Source organism: Pristiophorus japonicus, chromosome 12 (assembly GCF_044704955.1).
Source record: "Pristiophorus japonicus isolate sPriJap1 chromosome 12, sPriJap1.hap1, whole genome shotgun sequence".
Lineage (NCBI taxonomy): Eukaryota > Metazoa > Chordata > Chondrichthyes > Pristiophoridae > Pristiophorus > Pristiophorus japonicus.
In genome coordinates this window covers 114,798,062-114,814,521 of record NC_091988.1, presented here as the reverse complement: position 1 = coordinate 114,814,521, position 16,460 = coordinate 114,798,062, and the positions used below count along the sequence as shown (strand labels likewise).

The following is a 16,460-nucleotide window of genomic DNA, read 5'->3' as shown; positions in this document are numbered from 1 at the left end:
GACCTTCTCTGGTGTGACATTGCCCTGGGGTGACATTGCCCTGGGGTGACATTGCCCTAGGGTGACATTGCCTGGGGTGACCTTCTTTAGGATGACCTTCCCTGGGGTGACATTGCCCTGGGGTAACATTGCCCTGGGGTGACCTTCCCTGGGGTGACCTTACCCTGGGGTGACATTGCCCTGAGGTGACCTTCCCTGGGGTGACCTTCCCTGGGGTGACCTTACCCTGGGGTGACCTTTCCTGGAGTGACATTACCCTGCGGTGACCTTCCCTGGGGTGACATTGCCCTGGGGTGACCTTGCCCTGGGGTGACCTTACCCTGGGGTGACCTTCCCTGGGGTGATCTTCCCTGGGGAGACCTTCCCTGGGGTGACCTTGCCCTGGGGTGACCTTCCCTGGGGTGATCTTCCCTGGGGAGACCTTCCCTGGGGTGACCTTGCCCTGGGGTGACCTTCCCTGGGGTGATCTTCCCTGGGGTGACCTTACCCTGGGGTGACATTGCCTGGGGTGGCATTGCCTGGGGTGACCTTCTTTAGGATGACCTTCCCTGGGGTGACATTGCCCTGGGGTGACATTGTCCTGAGGTGACCTTCCCTGGGGTGACCTTCCCTGGGGTGACCTTACCCTGGGGTGACCTTTCCTGGAGTGACATTACCCTGCGGTGACCTTCCCTGGGGTGACATTGCCCTGAGGTGACCTTGCCCTGGGGTGACCTTACCCTGGGGTGACCTTCCCTGGGGTGATCTTCCCTGGGGAGACCTTCCCTGGGGTGACCTTACCCTGGGGTGACCTTCCCTGGGGTGATCTTCCCTGGGGAGACCTTCCCTGGGGTGACCTTGCCCTGGGGTGACCTTCCCTGGGGTGATCTTCCCTGGGGTGACCTTACCCTGGGGTGACATGCCCTGGGGTGACCCTTTCTGGGGTGACCCTCTCTGGGGTGACATTGCCCTAGGGTGACATTGCCTGGGGTGACCTTCTTTAGGATGACCTTCCCTGGGGTGACATTGCCCTGGGGTGACATTGTCCTGGGGTGACCTTGCCCTGGGGTGACATTGTCCTGAGGTGACCTTACCCTGGGGTGACCTTTCCTGGAGTGACATTACCATGCGGTGACCTTCCCTGGGGTGACATTGCCCTGGGGTGACCTTACCCTGGGGTGACCTTCCATGGGGTGACATTACCATGCGGTGACCTTCCCTGGGGTGACATTGCCCTGGGGTGACCTTACCCTGGGGTGACATTGCCCTGGGGTGACCTTACCCTGGGGTGACATTGCCCTGCAGTGACCTTACCCTGGAGTGACATTGCCCTGCGGTGACCTTACCCTGGAGTGACATTGCCCTGAGGTGACCTTACCCTGGAGTGACCTTCCCTGGTGTGACCTTACCCTGGGGTGACATTGCCCTGGGGTGACCTTACCATGGAGTGACCTTCCCTGGGGTGACCTTACCCTGGGGTGACATTGCCCTGGGGTGACCTTACCCTGGAGTGACCTTACCCTGGGGTGACCTTTCCTGGAGTGACATTACCCTGCGGTGACCTTACCCTGGGGTGACTTTCCTTCTGTCAGAGTTAAACCCAGTTTTAGTTTCCAAAAGATCGCTATATGATTGGACCATATCTTCAATGGTCCTCTAATACTGCTCTATGATTGGTTCAGACTCAGCGTGCTGTTAATGGTCAGTCGTTGCCTGATTTCTGATTGGGCATTACTGCTCCAATGCTGCACTGTGATTGGTTAGTTCGGTAATTAATAATTTGGTTGATTGGTTAATCTATCCAAGCTGTGGTTGATTGGTTGACCGCTGCCGGCTCACTCGCTGCCCGACACCATCTTCCCCGCACGGCAGCGAAAGGACAGGACAGGACAGGAGCGGAGCCAAGATGGTGGCGTTCTGGAGACAGGCCGGGCTCAGGTACCGCTGGGGGCCGGGGCTGACCCGGGTAATGACCGTCCCTCAGGAATAGGTCCGAGGGGCGGGCACCTTGAGGCCGCGGTTGGAGGTTAGGGCGGGCGCTCACTCACCGGGAATCCGGCCCCGCACACCGGTCTTGAGTTAATACCCGGCCCTGCCCTGCCGGTTGCGCCAGGAGGGGGAGGGGGACCGAATGTAAGTTGACCTGGCCGGATTTGTATCTGTGGCCTGTGGTGACAGTGCTCTCCCCACAGCTGCAATGGGTTGCCAAAAACGGATGTTGAAAACAGGAGATTTTAGAAGCAGCAAGATGCTGCAATGGGTAGCGTTAATATTCTGGAAGAATTAGATCAAAAGGACCTTTTGTAATAGAAATATAAAAGTACCAAGCTAGTGATACATTTAAAAAAAATGAAAATCCTTCCTTCTTCCTTCCTTCCATAATTTCATATAAATCTAAACTTCAAATGGAAATAGGGAATAATAAATCTAAAAGCATAGTAATGTTTTCTGCTGGGGTGGAATAGAGACCGATTCCTTTTGGGACTGACCACCTATTCCAGCTGAAGGCTTACATTTCTGTACATGATTTAAATGAGGGTGGGGTGGCGTTGCTGGTTAAAGAGGAAATTAATGCAATAGTAAGGAAGGACATTAGCTTGGATGATGTGGAATCGGTATGGGTGGAGCTGCGGAATTTCAAAGGGCAGAAAACGCTAGTGGGAGTTGTGTACGGACCACCAAACAGTAGTAGTAAGGTTGGGGACAGCATCAAACAAGAAATAAGGGATGTGTGCAATAAAGGTACAGCAGTTATCATGGGTGACTTTAATCTACATATTGATTGGGCTAACCAAACTGGTAGCAATGCAGTGGAGGAGGATTTCCTGGAGTGTATTAGGGATGGTTTTCCAGACCAATATGTCGAGGAACCAACTAGAGAGCTGGCCATCCTAGACTGGGTGATGTGTAATGAGAAGGGACTAATTAGCAATCTTGTTGTCTGAGGCCCCTTGAGGAAGAGTGACCATAATATGGAAGAATTCTTTATTAAGATGGAGAGTGACACAGTTAATTTGGAAACTAGTGTCCTGAAGTTAAGGAAAGGTAACTTTGATGGTATGAGGCATGAATTGGCTAGGATAGACTGGCAAAGGATACTTAAAGGGTTGACTGTGTATAAGCAATGGCAAACATTTAAAGATCACATGGATAAACTTCAGCAATTGTACATCCCTGTCTGGAGTAAAAATAAAATGGGGAAGGTGGCTCAACCATGGCTAACAAGGGAATTAAGGATAGTGTTAAAGCCAAGGAAGAGGCATATGATTTGGCTAGAAAAAGCAACAAACCTGAGGACTGGGAGAAATTTAGAATTCAACAGAGGAAGACTCAGGGTTTAATTAAGAAGGGCAAAATAAAGTATGAGAGGAAGCTTGCCGGGGACATAAAAACTGACTGCAAAAGCTTCTATAAATGTGAAGAGAAAAAGATCAGTGAAGACAAACGTAGGTCCCTTGCAGTTGGATTCAGGTGAATTTATAATGGGGAATAAAGAAATGGCAGACTAATTGAACAAATATGTTTGGTTCTGTCTTCACAAAGGAAGACACAAAATAAGCTTTTGATTGTACTAGGAGACAGTAGGCCTAGTGAGAAGGAGGTACTGAAGGATATCCTTATTAGTTGGGAAAATTGATGGGATTGAAGGTCGATAAATCCCTGGGGCCTGATAGTCTGCATCACAGAGTACTTAAGGAAGTAGCCCTAGAAATAGTGGATGCATTGGTGATCATTTTCCAACAGTCTATTGACTCTGGATCAGTTCCTATGGACTAGAGGGTAGCTAATGTAACACCACTTTTTAAAAAAGGAGGGAGAGAGAAAATGGGTAATTACAGTAGTGGGGAAAATGTTGGAATCAATCATTAAGGATGAAATAGCAGCGCATTTGGAAAGCAGTGACAGGATCGGACCAAGTCAGCATGGATTTATGAAAGGGAAATCATGCTTGACAAATCTTCTGGAATTTTTTAAGGATGTAACTAGTAGTGGACAAGGGAAAACCAGTGGATGTGGTGTATTTGGACTTTCAAAAGACTTTTGACAAGGTCCCGCACAAGAGATTGGTGTGCAAAATCAAAGCGCATGGTATTGGGGGTAATGTACTGACGTGAATAGAGAACTGGTTGGCAGACAGGAAGCAGAGAGTCGAGATAAACTGGTCCTTTTCAGAATGGCAGGCAGTGACTAGTGGAGTGCTGCAGGGCTCAGTGCTGGGACCCCAGCTCTTTACAATATACATTAACGATTTAGATGAAGGAATTGAGTGTAATATCTCCAGGTTTGTGGCTGACACTAAACTGGGTGGCGGTGTGAGCTGTGAGGAGGATGCTAAGAGGCTGCAGGGTGACTTGGACAGGTTAGGTGAGTGGGCAAATGCATGGCAGATGCAGTATAATGTGGATAAATGTGAGGTTATCCATTTTGGGGGAACAACATGAAGGCAGAATATTATCTGGATGGTGGCAGATTAGGAAAAGAGGAGGTGCAATGAGACCTGGGTATCATGGTTCATCAGAAAGTGGGCATGCAGGTACAGCAGGTGGTGCAGAAGGCAAATGGTATGTTGGCCTTCATAGCTAGGGGATTTGAGTATAGGAGCAGGGAGGTCTTACTGCAGTTGTACAGGGCCTGAGTGAGGCCTTAGCTGGAATATTGTGTGCAGTTTTGGTCTCCTAATCTGAGGAAGGATGTTCTTGCTATTGAGGGAGTGCAGCAAAGGTTCACCAAACTGATTCCAGGGATGGCAGGACTGACCTATGAGGAGAGACTGGATCAACTGAGCCTTTATTCATTGGAGTTTAGAAGAATGAGAGGGGATCTCATCGAAACATATAAGATTCTGATGGACTGGACAGGTTAGATGCGGAAAGAATGTTCCCAATGTTGGGGAAGTCCAGAACCAGGGGACATAGTCTTAGGATAAGGGGTAGGCCATTTAGGACTGAGTTGAGGAGAAACTTCTTCACTCAGAGTTGTTAACCTGTGGAATTCCCTGCCGCAGAGAGTTGTTGATGCCAGTTCATTGGATATATTCAAGAGCGAGTTAGATATAGCCCTTATGACTAAGGGGATCAAGGGGTATGGAGGGAAAGGGGTACTGAGGGAATGATCAGCCATGATCTTATTGAATGGTGGTGCAGGCTCGAAGGGCCGAATGGCCTACTCCACCTATTTTCTATGTTTCTATGAACGTGTTTAACCCTACACCGTGAAAAGCTTAGATGACAGGAGTCTGCCTTTTGAACCTTTACAATTCTGCTGAAGCCAAGCCCTTGCCCTCCATTTGTTCCAAGGTCTGGAGGATCATTTTGATTTATTTTCTCCCTCAGTTACGTTCGTTACTCTCAGATCTGTGCACAAGCGGTGCGGTCTTCTCTGAAACCCCAGTACCAAGCAGGCGCCAAGAAAGCACAAGATGCAACTGTCAAAGTCATCAAATCGAAACAGTGATGTGTAAGTACTACATTGTGTTGCCCTGCTTGGGGTTGTTTAGTTTGGGGGAAATTCTCCAAATTCAAAATGGCTTTCTATCAAAAGCAAAATGCATCATACTGAACTTGGTAGCCCTACGGTGTGGCATGTTGCAGTCAGAAACAGCCTGTTCAGTCCAATCAGTCTGGTTTTATTCCATATGTGCTGCCAAGTTTAATCCCCCTCTCCTGCTCTGGCAAGTGTTTAATCCCCCTCTCCTGCTCTGGCAAGTGTTTAATCCCCCTCTCCTGCTCTGGCATGTGTTTAATCCCCCTCTCCTGCTCTGGCAAGTCTTTAATTCCTTTTTTAAAATATTACAAGTACCCTGTGTCCTCGAACATTCCCTCCCCATTGTGATGGTGTTCCTTTGACCTCCACTCCACTTTCCCGTCTGATCCCCATATCCCTTGATTTCCCTTGTAAATCTATCTCTATCAGCCTTGAATATACTCAGACTTTGCATCCACAGCCTTTTGGGGTAGAGAATTCCAAAGATTCACAACAGTGTTGAGTGAAGAAATTCCTCTTCATCTTGGTCTTAAATGACTGACCCGTTATCCTGAGACTCTGCCCCTAGTTCTAAACTCTCCAGCCAGGGGAAACAATCTCTCAGGATCTACTATGTCAACCCCCCTCAGAATCTTGTTTCATTGAGACTTGTGGTGATGTGAGTTCCCTCAGCCCTCTGTAATTCCTGCAAGTCACTGCCCTTCCTGGGGATCCTCCTCTTCCCACCCCCTCCCCCTTTACCCCCCCCCCCCCCCCGTCCCTCCTTTCCCGCCAGGGGAAAAAGACCAATTGTAGTGATCTGATCAGCTAACTTGCCAAAGATCAGGGATTAAACCTCGGGCTCTATTTTCGATTGTCTAACGCCTCCGTTAGCGGCCAGAGGGGATTAATGGCAGTCTAAGAGTTTACCGACCGGGAACACAGAGATTTTAACACCTCGACCGAAAATTCATTAGAGGTTTACCGGGGATACAAACCAGTAGCCCCTGGCTGCTGATGATCAGTGTGATCCTGACCTCAGTCCGGGTGCAATGCCCACTCTTGCGCCCCGGTTGGTAAACTCGGTGCAGCCGCCTCATTGACCGCCCGCCAAGAACAATGACTGGAGAAACAGTGGGTCCAGGCTTGCAGAGTCGTTAACTGGTGGCTGCTTAAAAGGATGAGGGAGAGCTTCCCTCGGAGGTCACAGTCAGTGCAACGTTTACACACAGCACGGTGCGTGAGCCTCCCAGTTTGCAGCGGCAGAGAAACACAACGGTACAGAATGAAAACAAGTGATTTTGAAAACTTTAATGGGTACATTACTATGCCGTGCATTCACGACTTGGCTTTTCCCGGGATCTGAAATCCGTGCATGCGCAATGGGTTCGTTGGGAGGCTATAGTAAGCAGTTAAAGTCTTAGTGGTACAGCACAGGAGGCCATTTGTCTCCCATCATTCCTGGTGCCAACTCTTCAGTAGATCTATCCCCTGCACTTTTCCCATAGCTATAAATGATTTCCCTTCAAGTATTTATCCAATTCTCTTTTGAAAGTTACGACTGAATCTGCTTCATCGCCTTTTCAGGCAGCGCATTCCAGATCATGACAGGTCCCTGTGTTTAAATTAAAAAAAAAATTAAATGTTCCCTTATGTGGCCTCTGGTTCTTTTGCCAATTACTGTGTCTTCTGCCACTGAAGCATGTTCTCCCTATTTACTCTATTAAAACCATTCATGATTTTGAACACCTCTATCAAATCTCTTCACCATCTCTGATCAAAGCAGAATAATCCCAGCTTCTCCAGTCTATCCACAACCCCCATCCCCGGTACCATTCGAGTAAATCTCTGCACCCTCTCCAAGGCCTTGACATCCTTCCTAAAGTGTGGTGCCTGGAATTGAACGCCATACTCTAGCTCGGGCCTAACCAGTGTTTTATAAATGCTGGCTTTCTTTGCTTTTGCACACACTACCTTATTTGTAAAGTCAGGGATCCCATGTGCTTTTTTAATAGTCATTTTAGCAGCCTTCACAACTTGTTCGTCAAAGATGTGTATACATACACCCCAGGTCTCTCTGTTCCTGCACCCACTTTAAAATTGTACCATTTTAATTTATAGTGCCTCTCCTCATTCTTCCTACCAAAATGTATCACTTCACAGCGTTAAATGTTATCTGCCATGTGTCTGCCCATTTTACCAGTCTGTCTATGTCCTGAAGTATGTTACTATCCTCCTCACTATTTAATACATTTCCAAGTTTCACATCATCTGCAAACTTTGAAATTGTGCGCTGTATACCCAAGTTCAGGTCATTAATATATATCAAATAACAGTGGTCCCAATACTGTCCCCTGGGGAACACCACTGTGTACCTCCTGTCATTATACTGTTCACCTATTCTCTGCTTTCTGTAGCTTAACCAATTGTATATCTGCCTGGCCAACTATCCCTTTTAATCCCATGGATTTGAATTTTGTGAACAAATCTATTTTGTGGTACTTTGTCAAATGCCTTTTTGAAAGTGCATATACACATCAACCGCATTACCCTCATCAACCCCCTCTGCTACTTCATCAAACATCTCGATCAAGTTAGTGAAACACAATTTGGCTTTAACACATCCCTGCTGAATTTCATTTATTTGCCCATAATTTTCCAAATGCCAATTAATTTTGTCCCAGATTATTGTCACGGTTTCCTCACCACCACCGTTGGGCTGATTGGCCTGTAGTTGCCGGGTTTATCGCTCTTCTTTTTTTTTTAAATGGGGGGTGGAACATTTGCAGTCCCCGGGCACCACTCCCACATCTAAAGGCGATTGGAATATTGTGACCAGAGCCCCTGTACTTTCCACCTTTACTTCCCTCACTAACCTAGGATGCAAAACTTTTCAGGTGACTTTTCTATCCGATCCAATATTGCTACTGCCTTCTCCTTTAGTTACATTGGCAGCTCCATCTTCTCTCGTGGAGACAGATGCAAAGTACTCATTTAGTACCTCAGCATTGCCCGCTGTCTCCAAGAAGATCTCCTTTTTTGGTCCCTAATTGGCCCAACTCTTCCTTTGACTGACTTTTTTTTACTAATTATATGTTTCTAAAAGGCGTTTAGATTCCCTTTTAAGTTATTGGTAATCTTTTCTCCTACACTCTGCCCCACTTATTTCTCTTTTTTAAATCTCTGGACTTTCTCTCTCCAGCTTGGTGTTCTCCTGTATTACCATACAATTATCATAAGCCTCCTTTTTCTGTTTTAGTTTAACCTCTACCTTTAATCATCCAGGGAGCGGCAGCTTTTGATGTCCTCTTGGGAATGTGACTCCTCTCTCTTGTCCTCCCATTGCTCAATTACTCTTTGGCCTAACTATTTTTGATTCCAAACGACTGACTGACTGAAGTATTTCTCTAGTTAAGTATTTTAATGCTTGATTATACTTTGTCCTTTTCCATAACTATTCTAAACCTGATATTATGATCACTCTTTCCCAAATGCTCTCCCACTGAAACATGCTCCACTCAATTCCTCAGGACTAGATCCAGCATAGCTTCCTTCCTCGGGCTGGAAACGCACTGATAACGTTCTCTTGTACACATTTCAGAAATTCCTCCCTCTTTGCCCTTTATACTGTTACTATCCCAGTCTATATTAGGATAATTGAAGTCCCCCATTATCACTACTACATGCCTTTCTGTAATTTGCCTGCAAATTGACTCCTGCAACTCCTTCCCACTATTTGATGGGCTATAGTATACAGTGTAATGATCCCTCAACTGCATCATCCCTCTCCAGTGCTATAATAGTTTTCTTGAACCTTTTTTTTCCCCTTCCCTATCATTCCTGAATACCCCGTAGCCAGGAATATTCAGTTCCCAATCCTCTCTCCTTTGAGCCAGGTCTCCGTTAATGCCACTGAATCATAGTCCCATGTGATGACGTGCCTGCAGCTCACCAACCTTATTTAACACATGCACTCCAAACCCATCTTGGACTGCCCAGCATTCTCCCCCCCCCCCCCCCCCTGCCTGATCTCTCCTATTTCTGAACTATTCTTTACTCTGGTGCCATTTGACCCCCTCGGTCCTCTGTGCACCTCGTTTCTCCTCTCACGTTTCATCCTGGTGCCCAACCACTGCCAAATTTAGTTTAAACCCTCCCCTACTCTCAGTGCAAGGACATTGGTCCCAGCTCTGTTGAAGGGCAACTTGTTCGCCTTCAACATGTCGCTCCTCCAGAACTGGTCTCGATGCCCCAGGAATCTGAATTCCTCCCTCCTGCACCTTTTCTTCAGCCACATGTTGGGCTCAATTTTCCCCAGTTATCTGCCGTTTTTTTTTGGAGTAAATTTTAAATCTCCAAGTTTCACCAAAGTTTCTGCGCCAGCGTAATTCACTTGTTATGTATGTAACCCTTGGCAAACTGTATCACACCACCACCAGAGGGCCTACCTGTTGGGAATCCCAAGGGATCCTAGCATCCCTTGGGAGCACAGTATATAAACAGGCTTCCCATGCTGTACCAGCACTTTGGAGTTTAATTAAAGGAGCCAAGGTCACACTTATTGCATACAGTACTCAATTGTATCCTTTTTATTATCAGCGTAACAATTTTGGTAGGATTTTTTAAAACTACGATTTCTTTTTACCTCGTTGTGGGTGTAACCTGCCACCCGTGCCAATTCTGGCCATTTAAGCAAGTTTGGCCAGCTCCGATTTACTGCAATTTTTCTTAGGACGGTGTATGTGACTGCTCTGGAAAAACCACCTGGGCAGTTAACAAAATTGGCGCAGGTGAGCGAATCAGTGCAGCTGATTCAGTTCCACGGCCCGGACAGCAGCAGCAGAGGGGAGGGTCTTTCAGGCAGGTTAGGGGTGGCACCGGGGAGAGGAGGGAGAAAGAGAGATGGACTTCTGTCATGAACACTTCAATAATTTAATGTTGGAATACTGCTGCGAGGGGCTTGTGCAGGGTGCTGTGAGCAGCCCAGAATGTGTTGTATGTCACTTTCCAGCCTCAGCCTGCAGTGTGTCCCTTGTTAACCCTGACAACCCAATTTCTTTGGCTCATGTCTTAGGCTCCACCCCCAAAGCTAAAGGAAGGCTAGGCAACTTTCAAACCGGGAAAGTTGGATGATTTTTTTTTGCCATAGTTGGCCTCCCAAAAAATGGCCATAACTCCTCAAGGCTTTGGGGAAAATTGAGCCCATTAACCTGCCTTATCCTTCTATCTCTATACTCACTAGTGCTTGGCACTAGGATTAATCTAGCAATGACTACCTTATAAGGTCCTGCATTACGAAGTGTCTCTATGCACCTGTAAGTTGCATGGTGTGCTTCAGATAGAAATATTCATTTGCAACAGTATTACAGGAGAGTGGCAAATGGTCAATTTAACATTCCGGCACAAACGGAGTTAAAACAATATGGTGGAGGAGAATGGGGGGGTGAGGTTTCTCCTAGGGTTCAGTGCCTCTTTTTTAATGGACTGGGCAGAGGAGGACTACTATTAAGAGTAACTAACTGACATTAAAATAGATTCATTCTTTGAATGTGGTTGTCACTGACAAGCTAATATTTGTTGCCCAACCCTAGTTAGTTGAATTTGATACAACTGAGTGGCTTTAAGAGTGAAGAGGCAACCACGTTGGTGTGGGACTGCAGTCACTTATAGACTCGACCAGGCAAGGCCGGCAGGTTTCCTCCCCTAAAGGACATTCCTGAACCAGTTGGGTTTTTGCAACAATCCAACAGTTTCATGGTCACATACTGATTCCAGATTTTTATTTCCAGATTTTTAAAAACTGAAATCAAATTCTCAAACTGCTAGTCGGGTTAGCAGTCCAGTAACATAACAACTACACTATTGTACCCTTGTCAGTCAAGGTAGGTAGGGTATCTGTGGCTACACGACTGCCCTACAATTTACTAATGAGATTTTTGTTCTGGTGGAAATTGTGGCTAATTTAAAAAAAATTTGTTATGGGATGTGGGCGTTGCTGGCAAGGTTATTGCCCATCCCTAATTGCCCCTTCAGAAGGTGGTGGTGAGCTGCCTTCTTGAACAGCTGCAGTCCGTGTGGTGAAGGTGCTCCCATAGTGCTATTAGGGAGGGAGTTCCAGGATTGTGACCCAGCGACGATGAAGGAATGACCGATACATTTCCAAGTCAGGATGGTGTGTGACTTGGAGGGGAACGTGGAGGTGGTGGTGTTCCCATGCACCTGCTGCCCTTGTCCTTCTAGGTGGTAGAGGCCGCGGGTTTGGGAGGTGCTGCCGAAGAAGCCTTGGCGAGTTGCTGTAGTGCATCTTGTAGATGGTACACACTGCAGCCACGGTGCGCCGGTGGTGGAGGGAGTGAATGTTTAAGGTGGTGGATGGGATGCCAATCAAGCGGGCTGTTTTGTCCTGGATGGTGTCGAGCTTCTCGAGTGTTGATGGAGCTGCACTCATCCAGGCAAGTGGAGAGTATTCCATCACACTCCTGACTTGTGCCTTGTAGATGGCGGAAAGGCTTTGGGGAGGCAGGAGGTGAGACACTCGCCGCAGAATACCCAGCCTCTGACCTGCTCTTGTTGCCACAGTATTTGCTGGCTGACTGCCCTAAAATTCAGTGTAGCTTTAGTACAGCTCCTGGTGGTATAATCACCCTCCATTTATTGATGTTTCAAACCACTGGCTGAGAAACCAGTCAGTATTTGTACAGACTTGACTGTTTAACTTTAAGTGAATCCTTTTGCATGTGCATGTGGCGTATGCCTTGAATGATGTACCAGAGGGCTGATGGTACATGTGACACTGTACAGCGTGCGCCGTGGCTCGAGAGCGAGGAGAAACCGTACTGCTTATTGCAGTCTGCTAATTATCTGTTTAATTTACTCTAGGGTTTGAGCAACTTCCACAGACTTGAGCTTTTGATTGAGAACTCTTCCGATGTATCATCCCGAAAGATGGAACTGCGAACCCATTTGACGATTGTCTCTGTAAAACTGACCAAATGCTAATTCAAAATACAGATTTAATTTAAAAAAACATTTGTGTTCTTTTCTTAGACGGTGATGGAATTTATTTCTGTAAGTTGTATGAGTGCTTGTATTGAGTAAGCGGACTAGTCTGTGGGGACATTGTGACTACAAAATCTAATGTCACCGGTCCCTCATTATTCTGCATTTTAACTCCCTCTTTAGCATATATTTAAAGATACTGTCCTACTTCTGAGTGGTGTTATTGGCGAGTACTATTATTTGATCAGTGCCATGGGATATCAGCTATCCTGCATGTTTATTTAAAAAAAAATAGGGTTGAGTTGGGGGGAAATCCTGTACCCAATTCGAGGAAAACTGGGAAATTCCTCTTTGTTGCCTTATGGCAATCAAACTCCGCGACCACAATGGTCCATAGCTCCATTGTAGCCAATATTCCTGTAACTGGTGATTTGATCAGTGCTTTGCAGTGCATCCAGTTTTCATGTATTGTTGATGCTGATGCCTGAAATCATCAGGGTTGTTATAACTTACAAAATACACTTGATACAAGTGAGTCAGGGGAAATAACTTGTAGGTTTAATCAAATACTGCCAGACAAGATGGATGCCATCTTGTCTACAAAACATACTTTTGGGAGTATCGCCAATAGAGGGCGTAATGACAATCTCTTAACTCCAGGGTCTGATTTTTTTTTTGCAGAATTAAAAGGAAGGAATATAATGTGATACGTTTATATGTGGGGGGGGAAGCAGATTCTAGCTGTAAAAAAAAAAGATCTATACTGAATGGCCTACTCTTGCTCCTATGTTCCTTTTTATTGACCTGTAAAGTAAAGGTGGTGCATGATGGTTTAGCTGTTCTGTAGCATGTCTGAAAGGTCATAGTCGAGTTTCAAATCACAGTTGGTCATTACTGTCCTGCCATGTACACATGTATCTGCAGTGTCTGTGCAGTAAATGGAACAGCCCTTCATCTCTTGAAGACATTCTCCAGTTGTTGCCAGGCAGGTGTGACTGGGCCTGTAGAAATGTGTGATGGCATCTTGGCATATACCACCCATCGTTAGAGTTGTCTTGCTACAATTGTACAGGGCCTTGGTGAGACCCCCACCTGGAGCACTGTGCACAGTTTTGGTCTCCTTATCTAAGGAAGGATATACTTGCCTTGGAGGCAGTGCAACGAAGGTTCACTAGATTGATTCCTGGGTTCACAAGATTGATTCGTGGGAAGAAAGGGCTGTCTTACGGTGAAAGGTTGTATAGAATGTGCCTATACTCTCAAGTTTAGAAGAATGACAGGTGATTCTGAAGGGGATTGACAGGGTAGATGCTGAGAGTTCAATCCCCTGGCTGGAGTGTCGAGAACCAGGGGGCACAGTCTCAGGATAAGGGGTCGGCCATCTAAGACAGATGATGAATTTTTTCACTCCGAGGGTTGTGAATCTTTGAAATTCTCTGCCCCAGAGGGCTGTGGATGCTCTGAATATATTCAAGGTTGAGTGAGATTTTTGGAGTCTATGGGAAATCAAGGGATATGGAGATCGGGTGGGGAAGTGGAGTTGAGGTCGATGATCAGCCATGATCTTATTGAATGGCAGAGCAGGCTCGAGAGGCGGTAACGCTTATTCCTATTTCTTATGTTCTTGTGTCTCTTGATCAGCTTGGCATAACTTCCTTCATACACTGAAAGCTTACTCTGGGAATGCCTTTGAAAAAAACCATCAGGCACAGAAGTTAGGTGCTCACATCTTTGTGGTATCCTTAGGTCTGCTCTCCCAGATTTCTTGCGAAGAAGAGCTTCCAATAGCATTAAAGATCTGCCGTAGCAATTGTTCACCACAGGTTTACAGATAGGTACCAGCAGGGAGGCGCACAGCATCACAACTGCAGCCCGACCTTCCTGTCATCCCTCGGCCTCTTTCAAGTACCGCAAATAAGGAAATTACCCCATTATGGAGCAACCCAATAATGGAGCAATCAATCATCTACAGCAATTGGCACAAAGGCTCATAAGAACAGAAGCACAAACTCAGAAATGGGTGAAGTAATGGTTAAGTTGCACTGTTTTATATTACTGAGTCCTTTTCATAGTTTGCAGAGCGCCATCAACCCTGGGTGCCTATTTAAAAATGTGTTATGCGATCTGTGTGCCAGTTCTGGGAAATGGTACGCAGGGCTGGCATTCTTCCAAAGGCATTAAAATATGCACCAGCCTGTTTTGAGGCAGGCTCCCGCCCAGTGGGAAATGCTTCATGCAGCAAATTCAGTGAAGTTTCAATGGGGTGGCACTGCGGTCAATTTCACTCCTCCAGCGCTGCAATAATTGGTTGCTGTAGCTGGGCTGAGGTAGCCAATGAGAAGCATCAGTTATGTTTCGCACTGGCGTCCATCATCATAGGCGATCCCTCGAACGAGGATGACGTGCTTCCACAAGAGTTCACAGATGTTTCAATGAAGGACCCGATGTTCCAGTCCTGAACTCCAGTTGAGGGGGTGGAAGATGCCGGTGCATGGATTTTTTTAATGTGTGGTGACCGTTGCACACCAGCCACCACACGGGCTTGACAGAGCTCGGCCTTTATCCAGTGGCAAGAGTTAACCAGGACGACTGGAGACCTGCTCTGCTGCACGGACCTAGTGCGTACACATATCGCAGTGTGGGCTGGGCCGTGCTGCCCCTGGGCCCTCGGCTCTTCTGGGCCCCGTACCCTCATTCGCTGCACTTTTGCCCACGATGTTCCAGGGCCCGGTGCTCCAGCTCTATTTATCGCCCCGACCTGCGGTAGTGTTCTCACACAGGTCCGGGGCGGCCCATGATGTTCCAGGACCCGGCCCTCCAGCTCTATTTATAGCCCCGACCTGATGTGCTGAGGCAGTGTGTTACAGTCAGCAGTATAACTTGCCATGCAGCTGCTAATAATGTGATGCAAAGCACCAGGACTCTACCGTTGAGGCCTGAGGCCTACTCTGCACCTGATGCAAGGGTAGGGCAATGCGGTCAGAAAACGAGGAACCTACAACCCCAACTATATAACACTCATTAAGAGCAGGACTTTTATTCAAATGAGGCTAAAGTCCCATAATACAACTGAAGTACAATTGGAGTCTCTATATTTAGTTGCCCTCCAAGGGACAGTTCTTGAAAGCGTCTTATTAACCTGAGGGAGTTAAGAACACCTTGAGGACACACAGCAGCCCTTCAATAGCTGCTGGTATAGTGTCCTGGCATGTCGTACGTTAAGCACTGCGGCTGCCACATATTTAAATAACCTGGTGTGGGCTTGATGGGCTGAATGGCCTCCTGTGCTGTAACCATTCTGATTCTGTGACCTCCGACTGTTGTAATTGGTCTGTTCACTGGGGTGCAGTAACACGCGGTGCATTGCGAAAACGGCAGTTCTGGGGAGCTTTATCCATAGAATCTCACAGGCTTCAGCAAAGGAGGAGGCCACTCAGCCCACTGTGTCTATGCCAGTACTAGCCCCACATTACAGCACTCTTCCCTTTTCCTGCTCCTTCCCCTGACACTTTAACATTTTTCCTCTTGAGAGTGTTTATCTGATTCCCGCTGTGACTGACTCGGTTTTACTAGCCACATGTCGTAATGTATTCCATATTCTATTAACCATTTGTATGAAATTCTGCTAATCTCCCACTTTTTGCTTTTAAAACTGATTCACCGACCAGTGGAAATAACCTTTCACTATTTAGCCTCCCAGACCCTTTAATAATTTTGAATACTGCCATTAAATCCCACTTGATCTTATCTCATATCATCATCATAGGCAGTCCCTCAGAATCGAGGAAGATTTGCTTCCACTCTTAAAATGAGTTCTTAGGTGGCTGAACAGTCCAATACGAGAACCACAGTCTCTGTCACAGGTGGGACAGATAGTCGTTGAGGGAAAGGGTCAGTGGGACTGGTTTGCCACATGTTTGATCTTATCTGCTCCAGGGAATACAGCCCTAGTCTTGCAAATTTGTCATTCTAACGACATCCTGTGCTATTAGCTTTTTGTACAGGCACCCGTTGCTATC

General features: G+C 46.8%; 1 protein-coding gene across 1 annotated transcript; it reads left to right on the top strand.

The window, feature by feature from the left end:
- Window positions 1–1,806: 1,806 nt before the first annotated feature.
- Window positions 1,807–12,478, top strand: LOC139277431 (ATP synthase subunit epsilon, mitochondrial-like). The gene is made up of 3 exons (XM_070895875.1): window positions 1,807–1,917; window positions 5,313–5,436; window positions 12,322–12,478. The coding sequence occupies exons 1-2, from the start codon at window positions 1,886–1,888 to the stop codon at window positions 5,431–5,433; spliced, it is 153 nt and encodes a 50-aa protein (XP_070751976.1). The 5' UTR covers window positions 1,807–1,885; the 3' UTR covers window positions 5,434–5,436; window positions 12,322–12,478.
- Window positions 12,479–16,460: the final 3,982 nt, after the last annotated feature.